The 20,885-nt window shown below is 34.4% G+C and overlaps 2 protein-coding genes across 2 annotated transcripts; one reads left to right on the top strand and one right to left on the bottom strand.

Annotated features, from left to right (window-relative positions):
• The first annotated feature begins 6,924 nt into the window (after positions 1–6,924).
• Positions 6,925–7,917, top strand: LOC134376501 (olfactory receptor 5L1-like). Its single transcript, XM_063095027.1, has one exon. It carries the CDS (start codon positions 6,925–6,927, stop codon positions 7,915–7,917), a length of 993 nt encoding a protein of 330 aa, XP_062951097.1.
• Positions 7,918–18,564: 10,647 nt separating this feature from the next.
• On the bottom strand, positions 18,565–19,500 carry LOC134375740 (olfactory receptor 5W2-like). Its single transcript, XM_063094416.1, has one exon. It carries the CDS (start codon positions 19,495–19,497, stop codon positions 18,565–18,567), a length of 933 nt encoding a protein of 310 aa, XP_062950486.1. The 5' UTR covers positions 19,498–19,500.
• Positions 19,501–20,885: the final 1,385 nt, after the last annotated feature.

Raw genomic sequence — 20,885 nt, 5'->3', positions numbered from 1 at the left:
TGTACTGTTACTTTTTGCTGTGGGCACTATCCTGTTGTAGAATGCTTAGGCACATCCATGTCCTCTAAACACTAGATGGCAGTGGTACCTGCTTTCAGTTGTGAATATCAAAAATATCTTTATGTTTTGCCAAATGTCCCTATGTGTGTGTGTATATATTGCTGAAGGAACAAGATGACTTCCACTTGAGAACAACCGATTTAAGGAAAGAAAGGTTATTATCACAGCACAGAAACTATGGAAAAAAATCTATGAAAGTTAGAAAAAATGGATGCAAAACTGTCAACCCAGTATCTTATACACAACAAAATACTTTCAAAAGTTAAAGAAAAGTAAAACATTTTTTCAAACAAAAGCTGAGAGAATTTATTACCAGTGGATATGCACTACCAGAAATGTTAAAATAAGCTATCCAGGGAGAAGAAGATGATACAACGTAGAAACTTAAAGGTACACAAAGAAACATAGAACACTGTCAATTACATCAATGGTATAAAGTTAAAATTCATATTTCTTACTTTTAATTTTTCTAAAAAAAATCTGACTTAAGGAGGAAAATCAAAAGCAATGAGAAAGCATCTATAGAGTCAATAAAGTGTACAAGAATAGCATGATGTATAAGAGAGGACTTAGAAGTTTACTCTTTATGAATCATTGTAGAGAAATAATTTATTAAATAAGTATATTGTAAACTACTTGAAAAATATTACAATTATTAAAGAGGTAAAAATAGCAAGTTGATAGAGGAGACAGAATAAATGAAATCACAAAAACTAATCTCCTTCCAAAAGAAGAAAAAAAGATAAATGAACTAAAAAAACAATAGGTAAAAGCAATAAATATAAGGTGTCAAAATGGTAGGTTTAATTTAACTGCTGTGTTTTGCCTGTTCCCCCAAGCTCATATTGGAGCTTAATTCCCAATACAGTATTAGAAGAGTGAGGTCTTGTAGAGGAGATTTGATTGTGAGGTCTGTACCTTCATTCATAGATTAATTCATTCAAGGATTAATGGTTTAAAATGTTATCAGTGAGTAGACTGGCAGCTTTATAAGGAGAGGAAGAAAGCACATGGAAATGCTCTTGCTCAGCCCTTGCTATATAATATTATGTGTTGTCAGGGACTCTGTAGAGTCCCCACCAAGAACAAGGCCCTCACCAGATGTGCTTCCCAGACCTAGTTTCTCAGCCTCCAAAAGTGTAAGCAATAAATTTTACTTATTTTTTATAAGTTACCTAGTTTCTGGTATTACAAGCAACAGAAAACAGACTAGTACATCAACCAAATAAGTAATAACAATAACTAAAAATAGTCTAGACACAAATTAAAAACTGGAGGTTGTCAGGTTGGACAGAAAAGCAAAACCAAACTTAGTGCTATCTAAAGTTATCTCCTTTATTATATAGATATAAAAAAACACAAGAAAAGACAAACCAATATCCTCACATATATAAACAGAACATTTGAAATAAAATATCAGAGAAACAAATCCAATCAAGCAAATAAACATATTATAAAGCATGGTCTAGTGACTTCTATCCCAGGAATGCAAGGTTAGTTTAACACATCAAAAGTAATTGGACTTGCAGAAGGAGAGTAAATACCTCGAGATACAAAGCGGAGTGGGGGACAGGGGGAGGGGAAGGGCAGTGGAGGATAATTGGGTGAGGGAGATGGGGTACAATCACAATTTGTGGTGATGGCTTTCACATCTAGGGATGAGGGGGGACAATCGGCCATGCATCTCATTAACATTCATAACCAATAAAAACAAAACTATAGGAAACAGGAAACAAAGATTAAAAGTGGAAATATGTCCCCCAGATCGCCAATTTATGTAATACATTGCTCATATAAAATAAAAGACAAAAAATAGCCACTTCAATAGATAGAGAAAAGTTATTTGACAGAATCCAACACCCGTTCATGATATAAATCCTCAATAATGTAGAAACAGAAGAAATTACTTCATCCTACCAAATATGCTATTAACATCACACTTATTAGTTGGAAAATGAATCATTTAACCCTAAAGAAAAAAAAAATGCAACATATCAACACTCAATACTTCTAGGTAGATGGACAGATAGATAAGTAGGTGATAGGTAGATAGATTGACAGACAGATCAATAAATCAGTCAATCAGCCAGTCATCTGGATTTGAAGTAAAACTTATTTTATTCACAGACTACATGATCTTTTATCCAAAGCAACACACACACACATGCACACGCACACGCACACGCACACGCACACGCACACGCACACGCACACACACACACACACACAAAACAGACTTGAATAATCGAGTTCAGCAAGGTAACAAGACAAAAAATATCAATATACAAAAACCATTGCATTTTTATATAGTAGCAAAATATAACTGAAAGTGACATTCAGGAAACAATTTCATTCATGATAGCATGAAAAAGAATACAATACAATCATGTGCCATGGGCTGTATAACAATGTTTAGATCAACAATGAAGCACAAATATGATGGTGATCCCATGAGATTATAATGAAGCTAGAGGTGTTTAGTAGGCTGTACCATCTAGGTTTATATAAGGACCCTTTATGATGTTCCCAGAAGGATGAAATTGCTTAGCAAAACTCAGAATGTATCCCTGTTGCTTAGTGATGCATGGCTGTACTTAGAAGTAAGTTTAACAAAAGAACAAGACTTAAACACTGAAAATTATTTTAAAATTAAGATAAATAAAAAAAATACTCAATAAATGGAGAGATACTATATGTCCAAGGCCTGGAAGATTCTTTATTTTAAAGATGCCAAATCTCTCCAGGTTAATCTATTGATTCAATATATCTCTGTCAAAAGCCAATAAGACTCCGGCAGAAGTTGAGAAGCTGAGCCTAAAATTTATATGGAGATGCAAGAGGTAACCAAAATAATGACAAATTTAGATTGAAGCTACATTAATCAAGACAATTCGGTATTGGAATAAGGTAGATATATACATCAGTGAAATAGAATTGAGGGTCTAAAGTTAAACATATTTATGATTGATTTTTGAGAAAGCTGACAAGGGAATTCAAAAGGGAAAGATACTATTTTCAACCAATGGTGATGATTAATTGAAGAGGGTTAGAAAAATTGATTCTCATTTGATTTTTAGAATAGGGTTTTTAGGTAAGTACATGGATGGAGCAAAAGCTCCCCAGTAGGAGGCGATGGCTAAAAGCCAGAAGGCAAAAGCCCATCAATCAACTCTAATCTCTGCTTAGGTGTGGGATTGTATACTTTAAAGATTTTAGAGCTAACAGGTGGCTGTCATACCAATCTTGTTAAGAGATTTTAAGAATTGCTGATGTGAAGGATGTGAAAAAAAAATGTTTGCTAGGGGAAAGCTGTTTGTTGATGGAAACTTTATAGATAATTATACTTAGATTCTACCATAAGAATGCAACTTTTACTTACATTATTGAAGGAGAGGTTATACTTTAGATAATGATTGCAGTTTGACCAACTTAGCTTTTCACAAATTGTACTTTGGAATGTCACATTGTTCATTTTACTGATGTTACTAGTTTCCAGTGTTTAAAGTATACTTAGCCATAGATAACTTTTGTAACACTGCTCATGTCTTTATGTCCTTTTGTAATAATTGAATCAACTGATTTTTCTTGTGAAACTTCCTTGCATTTACAATAAAAAACAGAAGCTAACTCTGAATCAGGTCTGTACTCATTTATCTCCTTCTAACAGAGGAGTCGCTGAGGGACAATTCCTTCGGGCTTCTCATGGCATTCATAGTGCATTGATTAATCCTTTTTTCATCTCTGTTGCATAGTGAGAAGTGTAAAAATTAATTGGGTATTCATACACAAAAAAGATGAATTTAAATATTTACTTCACATCATACACAACATTAACTCAAAATGAATGTAGTCTTAAACTTAGGAGCAAAAAGCATCAGAAAGTTACATAAGTGATGATAGATTTATATCAAGAATATATAAAGAACTCTTACAACACAATAACAGAAAGACAAATATAGTTTAAAAAATAGGCAAAAGCTTTTAATAGAGATTTTAATTGAGAAGATGTGATCTAATATGAATATGAACAAGATGAAAAGAGACACAAAAACATGCCATGAATTTAAGGTGCCTCCACTGAGAAATTAAAAAACTAAAAGCAACGCTAAAAACAATTTTCTAAGTCATCCCTTTGATTTATCTCACAGGCTTTTACTCATGCTGGTAATTCACAATATATTTTTCAATGAGAGATTTTTCTTTTCTTTTGTGAAAGATATAAAAAGGATGTTTGAGTGGAGAGTAAAACCAAAATGTCTCTTCACCCCATGTGCATTCTCTGGCAGATCACTTTTAGAAATACAGTGCATGATAGTTGAAAATACATTTAAGGAATCCTTGTGTGGCTTTAGATACTCTGCCCTATAGAAAGTAAGGGTAATTTTAATTATTATGAGAAAGGAAAAGTTTATAATAAATATTCCTGTTATTTCATAATTGCAATACAAGCTGTGGCTCACATATTTGATACCAGCATGTAGAATTTCATAATGGACCATGAACTTTGAAAGGAAGCATGTTTGGTTTTAAATAATTGTTTTGTCCATTTAGAACAATTTTAAAAAATGAGGATATTCCATAGAGACTAATTGCATGTTGTGTCTTATATCAGGTTTTTTAATAGGATTTTTATTTTGTCATATCATCAACACTAATAGCTGTTTCATTAATGGACCCATTTCCCAGGAGTTTCAATTGCAGTATAAGTCTCTGACTGTGTGCTGTACACATCAAACATGCTCAGTACCAAGAAGGAAATGTGTGTTCCCCAGGTTTGTTAGCTAGAACTAGACTCTGATTACTTGAAAATGGAAGAATGTATTTTCTGACAATGAAATTATTTTTTTTAAAATGTCTAACTCATCTCTCTTCTAATTAGAAAATGCTCATTAGAACCCCTATTAAGTTCATTTGCTCTTTATAATGCTTTTGCCTTACAGTTTTCAGGGGCAGTTGGATGAAAATTAGATCTATTTTCTCTGTAACATCAAACACTGATGAGTACGAAAGAATGCAAAGTAAACAAAGTGGTAGATTTCCTCTCTCTCTGTTTTGTCTCTTTTTTCATACCAATTCCCTTCATAGAATGTAGAATTGAAGGCTGCAGTGGAACTTCCTAATTGTCACCGTCATTCTGAGACTTTAATCACGTGCTTGCAAGCTGGTGATGATGCTGAGTTTCAGGACATGACAACTATCTGTGCTCAGGAAAGAAGATAAATTCTTCTGGATTTGCCATGAATTTATGAGAGACCAGTTTTCTGTTATAAGCATAGAACATGAGGGAGACAATTTTCCACATCACATTTCATCTTTCATCTCTGGAGCAGGCAAATAACTCACTTTCGGGGACTGGGTTTTCATTGGGTTAGGTAAATGAGAAAACAATGACTTCAGGGTCATGATTTGTTTTCAGCCTTTAAAATTACTTCAAGATATGGATAAAGTCCAAGGCTGCTTTTCTAGTCTAGACTATTTACTCAATTTTGATCACAATGGGTTATGTACAAGTATGTACAAGTATGTACAAGTATGTACAAGTATGTACAAGTTATGTACAAGTATATGCTCCTCCTGTGGTCTAAGAAGGGAAGTGAGTAAAATTCATCAACTCGCATACTCCTTGTCTTTAAATGAAAGGTTAGGATTTTATTTCCCTCTTACATGAAATACATGATTTAACCACTTTCTCTAACCTACTTTTTGAGATAACTTGAGAAAGTTTCACTTAGCTATTTTTTAAAGTGTATAAAGTATTTTCTTTCAGGGTTAAAACTTAATTAAAATGATACTGTAATACCTCTATCTCTATGTATATAAATGCTTTTATATATAAATGCTTATTTACATCTACATATAAAAATCAATGTGCTATTAGAATGCTTTTTCAAGCTGGATTTCTCCAAAACATAATTTCAAATAGAGTGATAATTTTCCACCCTAGATATGATGCACCATAGTTTAGCACTTCCTCTGTTTTTGACTGGGCCATTTTTTCTTGTTGTTGATATCATAAAAAGTACAGCAGTGTAGCTTTTTAAAAATCTTTTAAAAAATATAATTAAACATTTCTTATAAAAGACTGCAAAAAATGTCTCATAAGTGAAAGGATGATTTAGCTTTTTATATGTGTGAATCACAGCTTCAAATACATGTTGCCTAATTACTTTCTAGAAAAATGTGTGAGAATTCATCTCTTTAAGCCATTAACATTGATCATTATCATTAAAATTATTAAATTGATTTGTTAATTTTATAAGCAAAAATTGTTAGGGATTTCAAGGTACATTTTAATACATTTTTTTTTTCATTTTGAATACTTCTAAATTTAAAGGCTCTTTCTGAGCTACTAATCCTGAAAAAATTTATCACACAGCACAACAATGGAATTGCAGAGCACCTCAATTGCTGCAAAGTACTGTTACTGATACCCTGAGCTAAAAATAATAGTGTATATTATGTGGAATGGCAATAGCTATCACCCTACTTGCATACAACTTATTAAATTTTACAGGAAACAGGAGTTAATTTCTACATAGCTTTGAAATATACCATTGAATTTATTTCAGAATCCATGGAAACACTTAACTAAATGAATCATCTGTTGTGGCAAATAAAATTTGGGAATCAGTTAAGGTTACTGTTATTGCTTAAATTAATTTTGATTAGTAGCATCTACTGAAATATTTAACATTTTGAATTATTTGACAATTGCATTTTTATTATACCACATAAATATTCTATGTTTGATATCAATGCTATATTTTTCTGAAGTGAATATAAATCAGTTATATACTCCCTTTTTCTTATCCTAGAAGAAACACAAAACTTACTTTTTTCCCCCAAACCTGGCTTATACTGGCAATGGGTGAGGAGAACTGCAGCACTGTGACAGAGTTCATTCTACTCGGATTATCTGATGACCCTGAGCTGAGAGTCTTCCTTTTCCTGCTGTTCCTTCTCATCTACGGAGTCACAGTTTTGGTCAACCTGGGCATGGTTGCACTGATTCGAGTCAGCTCTCGACTCCACAGCCCCATGTACTTTTTCCTCAGCCACTTGTCCTTTGTGGATTTCTGCTATTCCTCAACCATTGTGCCAAAGATGTTGGCTAATATGTTAAACAAGGACAAAGCCATCTCCTTCCTGGGGTGCATGGTGCAATTCTACTTGTTTTGCACATTTGCAGTCACTGAGGTCTTCCTGCTGGCTGTGATGGCCTATGACCGCTATGTGGCCATCTGTAACCCACTGCTGTACATGGTCACCATGTCCCAGAAGCTCTGTGTGGAGCTAGTTTCTGGCTGCTACCTCTGCGGAACAGTGTGTTCTCTGATCCACTTGTGCTTGGCTCTTGAGATACCCTCCTCTAAATCGAATGTTGTTAACCACTTCTTTTGTGATCTACCACCTATCTTTTCTCTTGCCTGCTCTGACGTGTTTATTAATGAACTCATGGCATTTATTGTGCCCACTTTCAATGAGATCATCACCATCACGATCATCCTCAGCTCCTACTTGTTTATTCTCATCACCATCCTGAGGATGCGCTCGGCAGAGGGAAGGTGCAAAGCTTTTTCCACCTGTGCCTCCCACTTCACAGCTGTCGTTGTCTTCCATGGAACAATCCTTTTCACTTATTGCCGACCCAGTTCAGGCGATGGTGGGGATGCTGACAAAGTGGCCACAGTGCTCTACACTGTAGTGATTCCCATGCTGAACCCCCTGATCTATAGCCTGAGGAACAAGGATGTGAAAGAAGCTCTAAGAAAAGTAGTGAGGTTCAAATTACCTTCTGAGGACCTATTTTTTTTAGGTGGATTCAGGGTTGCAAAAGGGGCCTCTAAAGGGTGTTGAGTTTGGAAGAATGTGGATGAAATGTTAAATAAGAAAATAATCTTGGAGCCAGGGAATTATGTATACTTTTTTGGTTTCCCAAATGACTATATATGAAGCCATATGTTATACCCTTTATTGAATAGTTTAAGTGAAAATTCCACATTTGCTGCTCTTCTCCAGTCTTCTATTGTTTTGATAGGTTGTGGGGTGGTGTAATTAGACTCCATTTCTTGGTTTGAGATAAGACCAATATATTTCCATAGAGACATCTCTTTTCATCACCTTTAATGCATGTAACCATTTTTATTAAATTGAATTCATTTTTCTTATAGGGATAAATGTATACTTATCTCATAGTCTATGCTTTTTCTCAAAAATTTAGAGTGAGTTTCCTATATGTTTATATGTATTTCTGGGTGTTGTTTTTTTCTCATTTTCAGTTATTTTCTTTTTTATTACTTTTTGTATTAGAAGGTTATGATTTTGAAACTTTTAAAAATGTTCTCATCTATAAAATGGAGATAATATTGCCCCACTTTTTTCATTAAATTATCTTGAAAATTAAATAATGTAACTTAAATTCTTAGCACTATACCTGGTATATAACTAATAAGTGAATGAACTGATATTATTATCATTGTTGTTTTTATTTTTACTTTTGCTTTTTATTTTACCTTAATTCTTGATTATGTATTTGATACCCTACCCTTTTAAAGTTTCCTTGTCTTTGTTAATGTTTTCTTTTCTTTTCTTTTCTTTTTCCTCTACTGGAAAATGTTTTCAGAATTTACTTCATTAAAAAAAATCTATTGTACTTTAAACCCATTGTATTAGTTTCCTATGGCTTCTGAAAATATTACCATGGTGTTGGTGGGCTAAAACTTTACTTTGTCACAGTTCCAGAGGCCAGAAATCTTAAATCAGCATCACTGCACTGAAATCAAGGTGTGGATCCCTCAGGTGTTCTAGAGGAGAATTTACTCATTGCCTCTTCCTGATTCTGGTGTCTGCAGGCATTCCTTGACTTGCGGACATATCACTTCAGTCTTCAAGGCTAGGAACTTTAAACTTCTCTCTGCTTCATCTCCATCACTTCGTGTGTGTGTGTGTCTGTGTGTGTGTTTGTGTGTGTGTGTCTGTGTGTGTCTGCGTGTGTGTGTGTGTGTGTGTGTGTGTGTGTGTGTGTGTGAAATAACCTTCCTCTATCTTACAAGGTCATTTGTTGTGGTTTTTAAAGCTACTCAGATAATCTGGGATAGTCTCCCCATGTGAAGATCCTTAACTTAACCACATCTGCAAACAACCTTTTCCCAAATAAGGTAGCATTTACAGGTTCCAAGTATAATAGACTGATATTCCTGAAATTCTATTTTTAGGTTTAACACACCCGTCTTCTAGAGGCCAAATCATAATTTTATTTATTTATTTTTTATGATTTTACACTAACACTTCAAGTGTTTTCTCACTCTTAAGATTTCATTGGTCATTTGTTATTGCTTTTATTATATGCATTTTCTCATATATCCTATGTTAGTATTAACAATGGCATTGTACTGATGTAGATATTGACATTTAGAGCCTCATAAATACTGTTTTTCAACTGCAAGTCACTTGTTCTCAATAAGTTCCTGATTACAGTGTAGTGAAATGAATTCCACTTAAGTAAGTATCTGGCTAATCTCAAGGAATACTAAAGTGTATTTATGTTAATATCCAGTTTGAAAATTTGCAGTTTCTGATTCAAGTATTTTAAAGTTCTAAGCAAATTGAGATCATCTAAGTCTCACATGTAAGCAAGGCAGTGCTTCAACCTTGGTGAGTGAGGGCAGAAGGAAGCACATAAAATGTATAACTAGATCAGAAGTGGTGCTTTATGTAATCTGAACACTTGATCATTATTATCATTGGCGTAAAGAGAAAATTCTGTGGAGGGCCACTGCCATGCAGAATTCCTGGTAGTAAATAGAAAATAAGAAAATTATTGCCCACAGAATTTATGCAACTTGGCAGCCTTGGGAAATCTCTATTAGCCATGTTCTCAGTGATATTTTAAAATAGGTGGATCAAGACCATACACTTAAAAATGCATATTGCTATGTGTTCATTCAATATATATACTATTGATTAATATTTCAAGATAACATATAATAGTCATGCACATTAGTTGTATATTTTGAGTTTTTATGTGGTTAATTCAATTGCCATTAAACCAGTAAATGCAAAATTGAGGACAAAAAAGTAAGATGTGTTAGACATGCACCAGTTCATGCACTTGAGTACTCCAGGTAATTTCTTCTTTCTTCTGAAAAGTCATCTGGGAGTTAACAGGGACACAGATTTTCTGTGTGTGTGTGTGCATGTTTCCTGTTTGTTTTGTTTGTTTCTTTTCTATAAAGCTAACAAAGTCATCAGGCTAAAATCAGTGGAATTAGTACATTTTTAATTTGGAGGAAAGTGATTCTTAGTGATAATTTTCGATGACTATATATATATATATGTATAAATGTATATGTATGTATATATTGCATTGTCATTCTTTGTGTGATGATCCCAGTAGTATCATACCAAATGTACTCCTGTGGGACATATCATTGAGGCAAACTCAAACCACCTGAGTAATTACTAGTGATCATGCAAACCAGGTAAAAATCAAGAAATTGATGCATTTGTGTTACCCAAGGGCTTTACAACCATTATTTACTTCTCTGGTACAGATTTAGAGTTAGTGGATTTGTCCTCAGTTAGCTTCTCCCTACTTTTTCCGAAACTTTTTTTTTCCCTCAGGTGCCTCCCTGTCTTCAGGACGGTCAAATTCCCTCATGGTACATTTCGCTTAGTCCAGGATCCAACTTTACTGTCTTAAATATGACTGTTACTCCAGACCATGCAGCTAACTTCCTCACCAATCCTCCACCTCAATTTAGAATACAAGCTTGTTTAGCTGTATCAATATTATAAATTGGATAACCTTATTTAACTCCCTTTAAGGTGCCACATTCTGTCTCTATCAATTATGATTCTACTGCTGTGTAGTCCTATATCTAGCATTGCAATGAGTATGGAAAAGATGAATCACTTTATGTTCATATGAATGTATTGCGTACAGCTCTAGTATTTTTTCTTAGAGTCAGGTAGTATATACTTTGGGGATTTTGCAGGCTATAAACTCTTTGTCACAGCCACTTAGGTTTGCCCTTATGTTACAAAACAACCGTAAACAAAACATTAATAAATTGGTGTTTCCAAGTTCCAAAAAATAATTTATGGGCTGTAGTTTGATGATCTCTGCTTTAGATTAGATAAATAACATTATGTCATATTTTTATATTGCCATGTTACACAGCAATGAGAATGAATGAACCTCCTCCACATCAATAAAATGAGAAATCTCACAAATACAATTTTGAGTGAAAAAAAAGACAAAAACAAGTGTAAAACTGTATGCTTTTATTACTGTATACTCTTCAAAAACATACAAAATTACCTAGCATATGGGAAGTCAATTCATGACGGGTGCAGAGACAATTTATCAGATGCTAGTAATATTTTTATTGGCCTGGATGTGTGTGCTTGGCTAATTTTATTTCTGAAAAATTACTTATAGTACACTTTTTAAAATAATAATTTTTATGTGTATATTATACCCTGCAAACATTTTTCAAAACAGTATATTTTCTATCAGATTGCAATCAATCTCAGGATTTTAAAATAATAAAAAAATAATATTTTTTAAATCTAGCAGTTTCTTATACACCATAAGTGTTCAAACTATCTTTTTTAGAATTAATGTAGTTTGCTAATTTTATAGGATATCAGTAAATAGTTAACCTTTATGTTACTAAATGTCCTGACTTGCTTGTAGATAAACAGTGTCTTTATAATCCCCCAGGCATTTCTAGTTTTTATTCCTGAAGCAGGAAGTGTTAATGTACTATAGCATCAGTATCACGAAATGAGCTCTTTCTTAACACTTAATGCTTCAGGCCAAGAAAATTATTTTCTGAACAAGGTGATTTTTCTAGGCAGACATTACCTACATGTTATTATATCACCATGGCACCAAGGAAATCTTAAATATAGATGTGTTTTTCTCACTTACATGTGTCTGATACATAAAATTTCTCCTAAACATTTTTATCAATTATGTAAGAATAGCATTCTGAATGAAAACTTCACAAAAATGTAATCTCTAAATCAGAATGGATTTATTTCAGTTTATTATATTCTTTATTCTCAAGAAAGGCCAGACAAATTTCACTCTTTAAGAGATGTTGTCGTGTCGATGGAAGAATTTAAAGTGTTTGGGATAGGAATTAGAAAAAGTATGATTCTAAATCTAGACGTCATGCATGAGGTGTGTGATTTCTCTGGACCTCCACTGCTCTGGATCATAGCCTGCAATCTTTTTACTGTATAATTTTTCTGAGTCTTATTGTGAATTACTTGAGTGCTCAGTTTTTGTTTTGTTTTTGTTTTTGTTTGTTTGTTTGTTTGTTTTTTCTGACTGGTAAGGGGATCGCAACTCTTGGCACAGTATGGTCCTCACCGTGCTCAGCCAGTGAGCACACCAGCCGTTCCTGTTCATATATAGGATCCAAACCCACAGCTTAGGCACTACTAGCACCACACTCTCCCACGTGGCAGGCCCGAGTGCTCAGTTTTTAAATACATGTTGTTTCCTCTAGAATACCAGCTTGAGAGAGACTTTCAGGAAGATGGCAGAGTAGAGGTGCTCATGGAGCATTCCTCCCACAGAAGATCAAAAAAGGGCACTCTGCCACCACTGCCATAGTCACTAGAGCCATTGTCTAATCCACAAACATCACATCTATGAGGGATGCATTTACAGCCACCAACAGGTAACTCAGCAGCACTGCAGACACCATAGCTGCTCAGGCCACTGCTGTGGATACCATAGTCAATTGGGCAACTGCTGCAACCACCATTTCTATGGTCACTAGAACCAATACTGCAAGGCAGGCACCACCATCATGTGAGCAGCCTGCTACCACTGGAGCCACTGCTGCCACTTAGGCAGCCCACCAAAATCATGACCACAATCACTGCCATCACAAGGGAAGTCTGCTATTACAGCAGCAGCCACAGCAACCACTACTGCTGTGCAGGTGGACTGCCAAATACTCAACAGCATTGACCCTAGGAGGGTCGCAAGTAAAGTCCAGGGAAGGAGAGTAATAAAGCAGTAGAAGAAACAAAATGACCAGACAACAATATAGAATGATAGAAAGTATGAGTCCACTAAGGAACACAATAACTCTGAAGTATCAGATACCTTAGAGTAGGAAACCTGTAATAAGACCAAAAAGGAATTCCAAGAAAAAATCCTAAGCAAACTCAGTATAAGAAGATTTAAGAAGACACAGTTAGACCACACAATGACCTGAGCAGAGCTATCCTGGACATGAAAGAGGAAATTTTAAAAGAGGTAAACACTTTTAAAAAGAATGTAGCAGATATTATGGAACAGAAGGAGTCATGTAATAAAATAAAAAACATGACTAAGAACTTAAGCTGCAGGCCAGAACCAACAGAAGACAAATCTCTGATCTTGAAGACAGTCTCTTTGAAATAGTTGAGGTGCACAACAAAAGAGAAAAAAGAATTTTCACAAATGAAGTAAATCTAAGACATGTAGCAGACCACCTTAAAGGCATAAGAATCCACAACCTCGGCATTGCTCTGCATGTACTGCTGTATAAGTACCGCGCGCTAACCGATTGCGCCACTGGAGCTCCTAAGGCATAAGAATCCAAATCATTGGTGCTCCTGAAGGGGAGGAGACAGGAAAATGCACTGAGAATATATTCAGTGAAATAATAGCAGAAAACTTCCCACGTATAGGGAGAGACACAGACCTTCAGATTCAGGAGGCTCAGAGTTCCCCAAATAAATTCAATACAAAAAAGTTCTCTCTGAGATACATTATAGTCATATTAACAAAATTCAAAGATGAAGAGAGAGTCTTAAAAACAGAAAGAGAAAAACTTTAGGTCACCTGCAAGGGTGTCCTCATCAGACTAACAGCAGACTTCTCAACAGAAACTCTACAAGCCAGAAAAAAAATGGGATGGTATATTCAAACACAAAAAGAAGGGAAAAAAAAGAAAAATTCCTGCCAGCCAAGAATACTATGGCCAACCATGTATTCTTCAGAAATGCAGGAGAAATGGTGTACTTTGAAGACAAGCAAAAACTGTGGGAGTTCACCACCGGATGACCAGCCCTACAATAAATCCTCATAGGAGTCCTAAATCTGGAATTAAAAATACAATATGCACAACCATGAATACACAAGAAAGAACAAATCTACTAGTAGAACAAAAGTACAAAAGAGAAAGAGAAATAAACTATATCTTGCCACTTCCAAAAACTAACACCAAAGACAAAAAGTAAAAGGAAAAGAAAGAAACAAAAGCTGTTTAAAACATACAAATGAAACTCAATAAAATGTCAGGGGTAAGAATACCATTCAGTAACAACCATAAATATAAATGTGTTGAATTTCTCACTCAAAGATGCAAGCTGGCTGATTGGATTAAAAAGCTAGATCCAACAGTATGTCATCTACAGGAGACTCACCTAACCTGTAAAGACACACATAGATGAAAAGGGAAGAGATAGAAAAAAGATATACCTTGCAAATGGAAGGCAAAAACAACCAGGAGTAGCAATTTGTATAACAGGTAAAATGCGCATTAGACCAGAAGCTATAAATAGAGACAAGGAAGGCTACTATATAATGATGAAGGGATCTATCTAGCAAGAAGCCATAACAATCATAAATATATATGCACCCAACTTTGTAGTACCCAAAGATACAAAGCAAACACTATTAGACCTAAGAAAAGAGAAAGACCCAAATATGATAATAGTTGGTGACCTGAACACACCTCCTTTACTATTGAAAAGATCATCTAGGCAAAAAAACAACAGAGCAACACAGGATTTTAACCATACCTTAGGCCAATTGGACTTGGAAGATATTTAAGAACATTTCATCAACAACCACAAAATATATATTCTTCTCATCAGCACATGGAACATTCTCCATGATAAAAAGGACAAAAAAACATTTGTCACATGTTAAATGACAGACAAACTCTCAATGAATTTTTAAAAATTGAAATCTTTTCAAACCAAAATGGAATATACTAGAAATCAGGAACAAGCAAAAACACTGGAAACTGTACAAATACACGGATAATAAACAACATGCTCCTGAATGGCATATGGGTCAAGAAGAAATTAAGCATAAAATCAAAATAATTCTTGAAACTAATGAAAATAATGACACATCAGAACAAAACCTGTGGGATACTGCAAAGGTACTACTAAGAGGGAACTTTATTGCAGTATACACTTAAATCAGAAGAATAGAAAGATTTCAAAAAAATCCTAATGATATACCTCAGGGAAGTAGAAAAACAAGAACAGTTCAGTCCCGAAATTAGTAAACATAGGAATAACTAAGATCAGAACAGAACTCAATGAAATAAAAACACAAAAAATGATGCAAAAATTAATGAAACAAAAAGTTTTTTGGAAGATACACAAAAAAGACAAATCAATAACTAGGCTAACTGGAGAAAGAAGAAAAAAGTCCCAAATTAAAAAATAAATAAATAAAAATAAGAAATGAAAAAGGAGACATTACAACCAGTAGTGCAGAAATATAAAGAATCATTAGAGACTATTAGAAACAGAAGCAATTCTCTCAAACTCATAATATGAGGCCAATATCACCCTGATACAAAAACCAGACAAAGACACAACAACAACAAAAAAGAATACTATAGGCCAATGTTTGGTGAACATAGAAGCAAATATTGTCAATAAAATATTAGAATGTAGAATACAGCAAAACACATCAGAAAAATTATGCATCACAATCAAGTGGGATGTATCTGAGGGATACAAGAATGATTCAACATACACAAGTCAATAAATGTGATATACCACATCAACAAAATCAAGGGATAAAATCATGTGATTGTTTCAACAGACACAGAAAAAACTTTTGATAAAATTTAACATTGCTTCATGATAAAGACTCTCAGCAAATTCGGTATAGAAGGAAAATATCTACACACAATAAAAGCCATATACAACAAACCCACTGCCAATATAATCCTGAACAGGAATAAAACAAGGATGCCCACACTCACCACTCCTATTTAACATAGTATTGGATGTACTAGCAAGAACAATCAGGCAAGTGAAAGAAGCAAAGTTCATCCACATTGGAAAAGACAAACTCAAATTGTCTCTTTCTGTAGGTTACATGATCCTATATATAGAAAACATTAAAGATTCTATGAAAAAGTCTTAGAATTGTTAAACGATTTCAGTAGTTTCAGGATACAAAATAAACACCCCCAAATCAGTTCTATTTCTATATTCCATCAATGAACCAGCAGAAAAAGATATCCAGAAAGCAAGCCAATTTACAATAATCACCTAGAAATAATATATCTAGAAATAAAATTAACCAAGTAGATAAAAGATCTCCACAATTTGAACCACAAATCACTGTTGATAAAAGTGAGAAGGGACACAAAAAGATAGAAAGATATTCCATGTCCGTGGATTGGAAGAATTAACATTGTCAAAATGACCATAACTACCCAATGTGGACTACATGTTCAGAGCAATCGCCATCAAAATACAGATGACATTCTCCACAGATATGGAAAAAAAAATGATCCTAACATTCATATAAAACAGCAAAAGATCCCGAATAGCCAAAGCAATCCAAGGACAAAAAAATAAAGCCAGAGGCATAACACTGAGTTCAAATTATACTACAAAGCTAGAGTAACCAAACACTTATGGTACTGCCATAAAAACAGACATTTGAACCAATGGAGCAGAATAGAGAATTCAGAAATCAACCCACGTTCCTACAGCCATCTGATCTTCAACAAACATATCAAGAACATACATCGGGGAAAAGACAGCCTCTTCAATAAATGGTGTGGGGAAATCTGGACATCCATATGTAGAAGAATGAAACTAAACCTGTATCTCTTGCCATATACCAAAATAAACTCAAAATAGATTAAAGACATAATATAAGACCTGAATCCATAAAACTTTTAAAAGAAAACATAAGGGAAACACTTCAGGAAGTATGACCGGGCAAAAACTTTTTCATATTTCTGACCCCAAAAGTACAGATAGCAAAAGGAAAAATAAACTATGAAGCTTCTGCATAGAAAAAGAAACAACAGAGTTAAAAGATAACTTACAATGTTGGAGAAAATATTTGCAAACTATGCATCTGACATAAGATTAATACCCCAAATATACAATAAGCCAAATAACTTAGTAAAAAAAACAATCCACTTAAAAAATCGGCAAAGGTATTGAATGGACATTTCTTTTATGAAGACATACAAATGTCCAACAGACAGATGAGAAAATTCCCAACATCACTCAGCATCAGGTAAATACAAATCTAAACCACATTTCGATATTTCACCTCAGATAGACTGGATATTATCAAAATGCTAGAGAATAACAAATGCTGCTGAGGATGCAGAGGAAGGGGAACCGTCCTACACTGTTGGAGAGACTGTAAAGCGGTGGAGCCATTATCAAAAATGGTATGGAGATTCCTGAACTGCCATATGATCCTGCAATTCCACTGCTGGGTATATACCCATAGGAATGGAAACCATCAGGTTGAAGGATATTCTGCATTCCCGTGTTTATCGCAGCTCTGTTTACAATATCCAAGAGTTGGAAATAACCTAAATGTCCATCACTGGATGATTGGATAAAGAGAATGCGGTATATTTACACAATGGATTACTACTCTGCCATAAAGAAGAATGAAATCTTTCCATTTACAGCACCATGGATAATTAAAGAAAATTATGTTAAGTTAAATGAGCCAGGCACAGAAAGAAAAATACCGCATGACCTCCCTCATAAGTGGGGCCTAAAACATAAACAAAAGAAAAGAAGAAAGGAAGGAAGAAAGAAAGGTCACAATAATACATTGAATTTTCAAAAAGAGAGGATAGATATAAGGTACCAGAGATGGAAAAGGTGAGAGGCAGGGGGATGAGAGGAACTGGTAAAGGGCAATGAGAAATGATTACATTGTATAATCCTGAATATACCAATTATCCTGATTTGAGCATCCCATATTGCACAGAGATATTGATATTGAACTTTGTGTCTCACAGAAATGTGCAATCAACTATGTTTCAATAAAAATACAATAAAATTAAGTCATTTTGCAATTAAAAGAGGTATGCAAACTTCATTAATATAAGAAACTTGGATTTGCATGAAATACAAAGCACCTAAATAAGCAAAAAAAAAAAAAAAAACAATCAGTACAATTGCAATAACACCTCAATGAAAAATGAACAAATAGCAATTTGGTGCAATTGAAAGTATCAGGAAAATTTTCCACAGGGAGAAAGTACCATATATTAATTCAAGACAAATAATGATGTATGAGCTATTTGGGATACTTCAATATTTTCTTATGGTTAGACTTTAATACACACACACACACATTTTATTAAATTAAAATGTTTAACATAACTTTGTTTCTCGTATACCATGCAACATAAGTTTACAAAAACAACAGCCACTATAAACGTGTGTACATATGTGCAACATAAATATTTAAAGCCACCTTTTATTTTTCAGCTTTCCCAGGGCCTCTTTCACATCCTTGTTTCTTAAGCTATAAATAAGAGGGTTCAACATGGGAATCACAAGAGTGTAAAACAATGAGATCATTTTGTCTTGATCAAGGGAGTAGAGTGAACTTGGCCGGAAATACATGAAGAGCATAGTTCCCTGGAAAATTGCAACTGCAGTTAAGTGGGAGGTGCAGGTCGAGAAAGCTTTGAACCTTCCCTCAGCAGAGCGGATCTTTAAGACTGATCGGATGATGTAACAATAAGAGACAAGAACTCCTGAAATGGAATTCAGTTCAATAAAACCAAAAGTGGTGAATAACACTAGCTCATTAACCTGTGTATCTGAGCAAGATAGCAGTAAGAGAGGAGGGATATCACAGAAGAAATGATTAATCTTATTGGACCCACAGAAACATACACTGAATGTTAATACAGTGTGTATCAAAGCATCTGCCATACCCAGCAAGTAAACCCCAGCCAAGAGTAGGAAGCACACCCTCCTGGACATGTTTGTTGTATAGAGCAAGGGGTTGCTAATGGCCTTGTACCGATCAAAGGCCATCACTGCCAGCAGCAGACACTCAGAATCTACAAAGCTACAGGGTATCATGAATTGCAGAGCACAGCCATAGAAGGGAATTGATTTGTTCTTGGCCAAGAGGTCCACCAACATCTTGGGCCCAATGGCAGTAGAATAGCAGAGGTCACAGAAAGAGAGGTGGCTGAGAAAAAAGTACATTGGTGTGTGAAGCTGCAAATTCATTCTAATTAGAATGATCATTCCAAGATTTGCCACAATAGTAATAAGATAAACAATTAGAAATATGATGAAAAGGGCCATTTTGATATCAGGGTTATTTGTTATTCCCAAGAAAATGAATTCATTCAAGGAGGAGCAATTTCTTCTATCCATTCTTCTTCGCTCTTGTCTAAACTTTTGAAAAAAAAAGGATCAAAAAATTATTAATATATGTTTAACTCTTCTGTGCATTACAAAATACTTGTAAGGCAGAACGCCATATGTTCTTGTAATTTTCCTTTTTATCCTCAGTAAAGCACCCAGTCCTGTGTCACATTTGAAGGAAACATTGTATTTATTTCATAATAATGAAAAAAGTCTGAGATTGTCAGTACAGAAAATTTGAGTTAAATTTAGATGATGTCCATGAGGTATTTGACTTTCTACAAGTTCTTTAATGTCCTGGGACTTAACTTCCTTATCTCAGGAAGTATATTTTTAATGTACTGAAATTTCATTACATCTGCAAAATAATGTGGAAGAAATACCAATCTTAGAGAGACCAGGCTGTCAGATATAAGACGAAGCATTTACTGTGCTTGAAAACATTCACACAGACACATAAAAAAAAGTATTACAATTATAATGTTTCTCAAAAATCAGGATTGGTTTAAAAGACCATATGTTAGTTTTACAAACAATGAGCATGTCACCAATAATAAGGAGAGTTATTCTACTCTTCTTGGTGTTTATTGTCTTTAGTATTTGATGAGACATAAAATAAGTATTATTGACCATTTTTCTACAAACTTCTTAAGGCTTTGTCAGAATGCTGATTACCTATTTTTAGTAGTTGTCTGATGCCGAAGGATGAATATCCTGACAAGTCAAAGAAAAGTGCTAGAAAGAAGTGAAAAGAACAGAATTTAACACATACATTTACATCTCTTTGTATTTTAAATGGACTTTTCTCTTTAAAAATGAAAATGAGATGAGAAACTATAAACTTCTCTGAGATATATAGGCTTCTCTTCCTGCGTAGGTGTGTATTTACGTATGTGTGTGCCATGGGTTGGAACGTGTGTACGTTTCTATGCTGATATGTGAGAATTGGAATGTAGGGGAAGGATGTTCGTGATTTTAGGCCGAAGCAAATATGGAATGCAGTTCATATGAAGTTGAATTTGCACAAGTTGTCATTTGTAATGTGGCACCACGATTATCTTTGAAATAAAACAAACAAAAGACCCCTTAACTTTATGCATAGACTTGCAGAATAATATAAGTAAAAGCTTACTTATGAATCTGGATTAAAATAAATAATTAAAAACATTATTTTGAGGAGACGAAGAAGTGCAGCCATGTTCTTCCAGCTCTGAAGAAAAAAATATCATTTTTGGCCTACAGATTGCAGTTTATTAAATTGAGCAAGTAGGCATAAAGTGATTCATTTAGAAATCTCTCATGGTTTTCTAATAGGTAAGTTTCCTCCCACTGTATTATTTAATTTTGAGACTCAGAAACCTACCTGAGATGAGCAGGTCTCTGGCAGTAGAACACTA

This window comes from Cynocephalus volans, chromosome 4 (assembly GCF_027409185.1).
Source record: "Cynocephalus volans isolate mCynVol1 chromosome 4, mCynVol1.pri, whole genome shotgun sequence".
NCBI lineage: Eukaryota > Metazoa > Chordata > Mammalia > Dermoptera > Cynocephalidae > Cynocephalus > Cynocephalus volans.
The sequence above is the reverse complement of the archived record's forward strand: the minus strand, read 5'-3'. Positions and strand labels throughout refer to the sequence as shown.

Coding starts and splice junctions, on each gene's coding strand:
- LOC134376501 (XM_063095027.1), top strand. CDS start 6,925: ATGGGTGAGGAGAACTGCAGCACTGTGACAGAGTTCATTCTACTCGGA.
- LOC134375740 (XM_063094416.1), bottom strand. CDS start 19,497: ATGGATAGAAGAAATTGCTCCTCCTTGAATGAATTCATTTTCTTGGGA.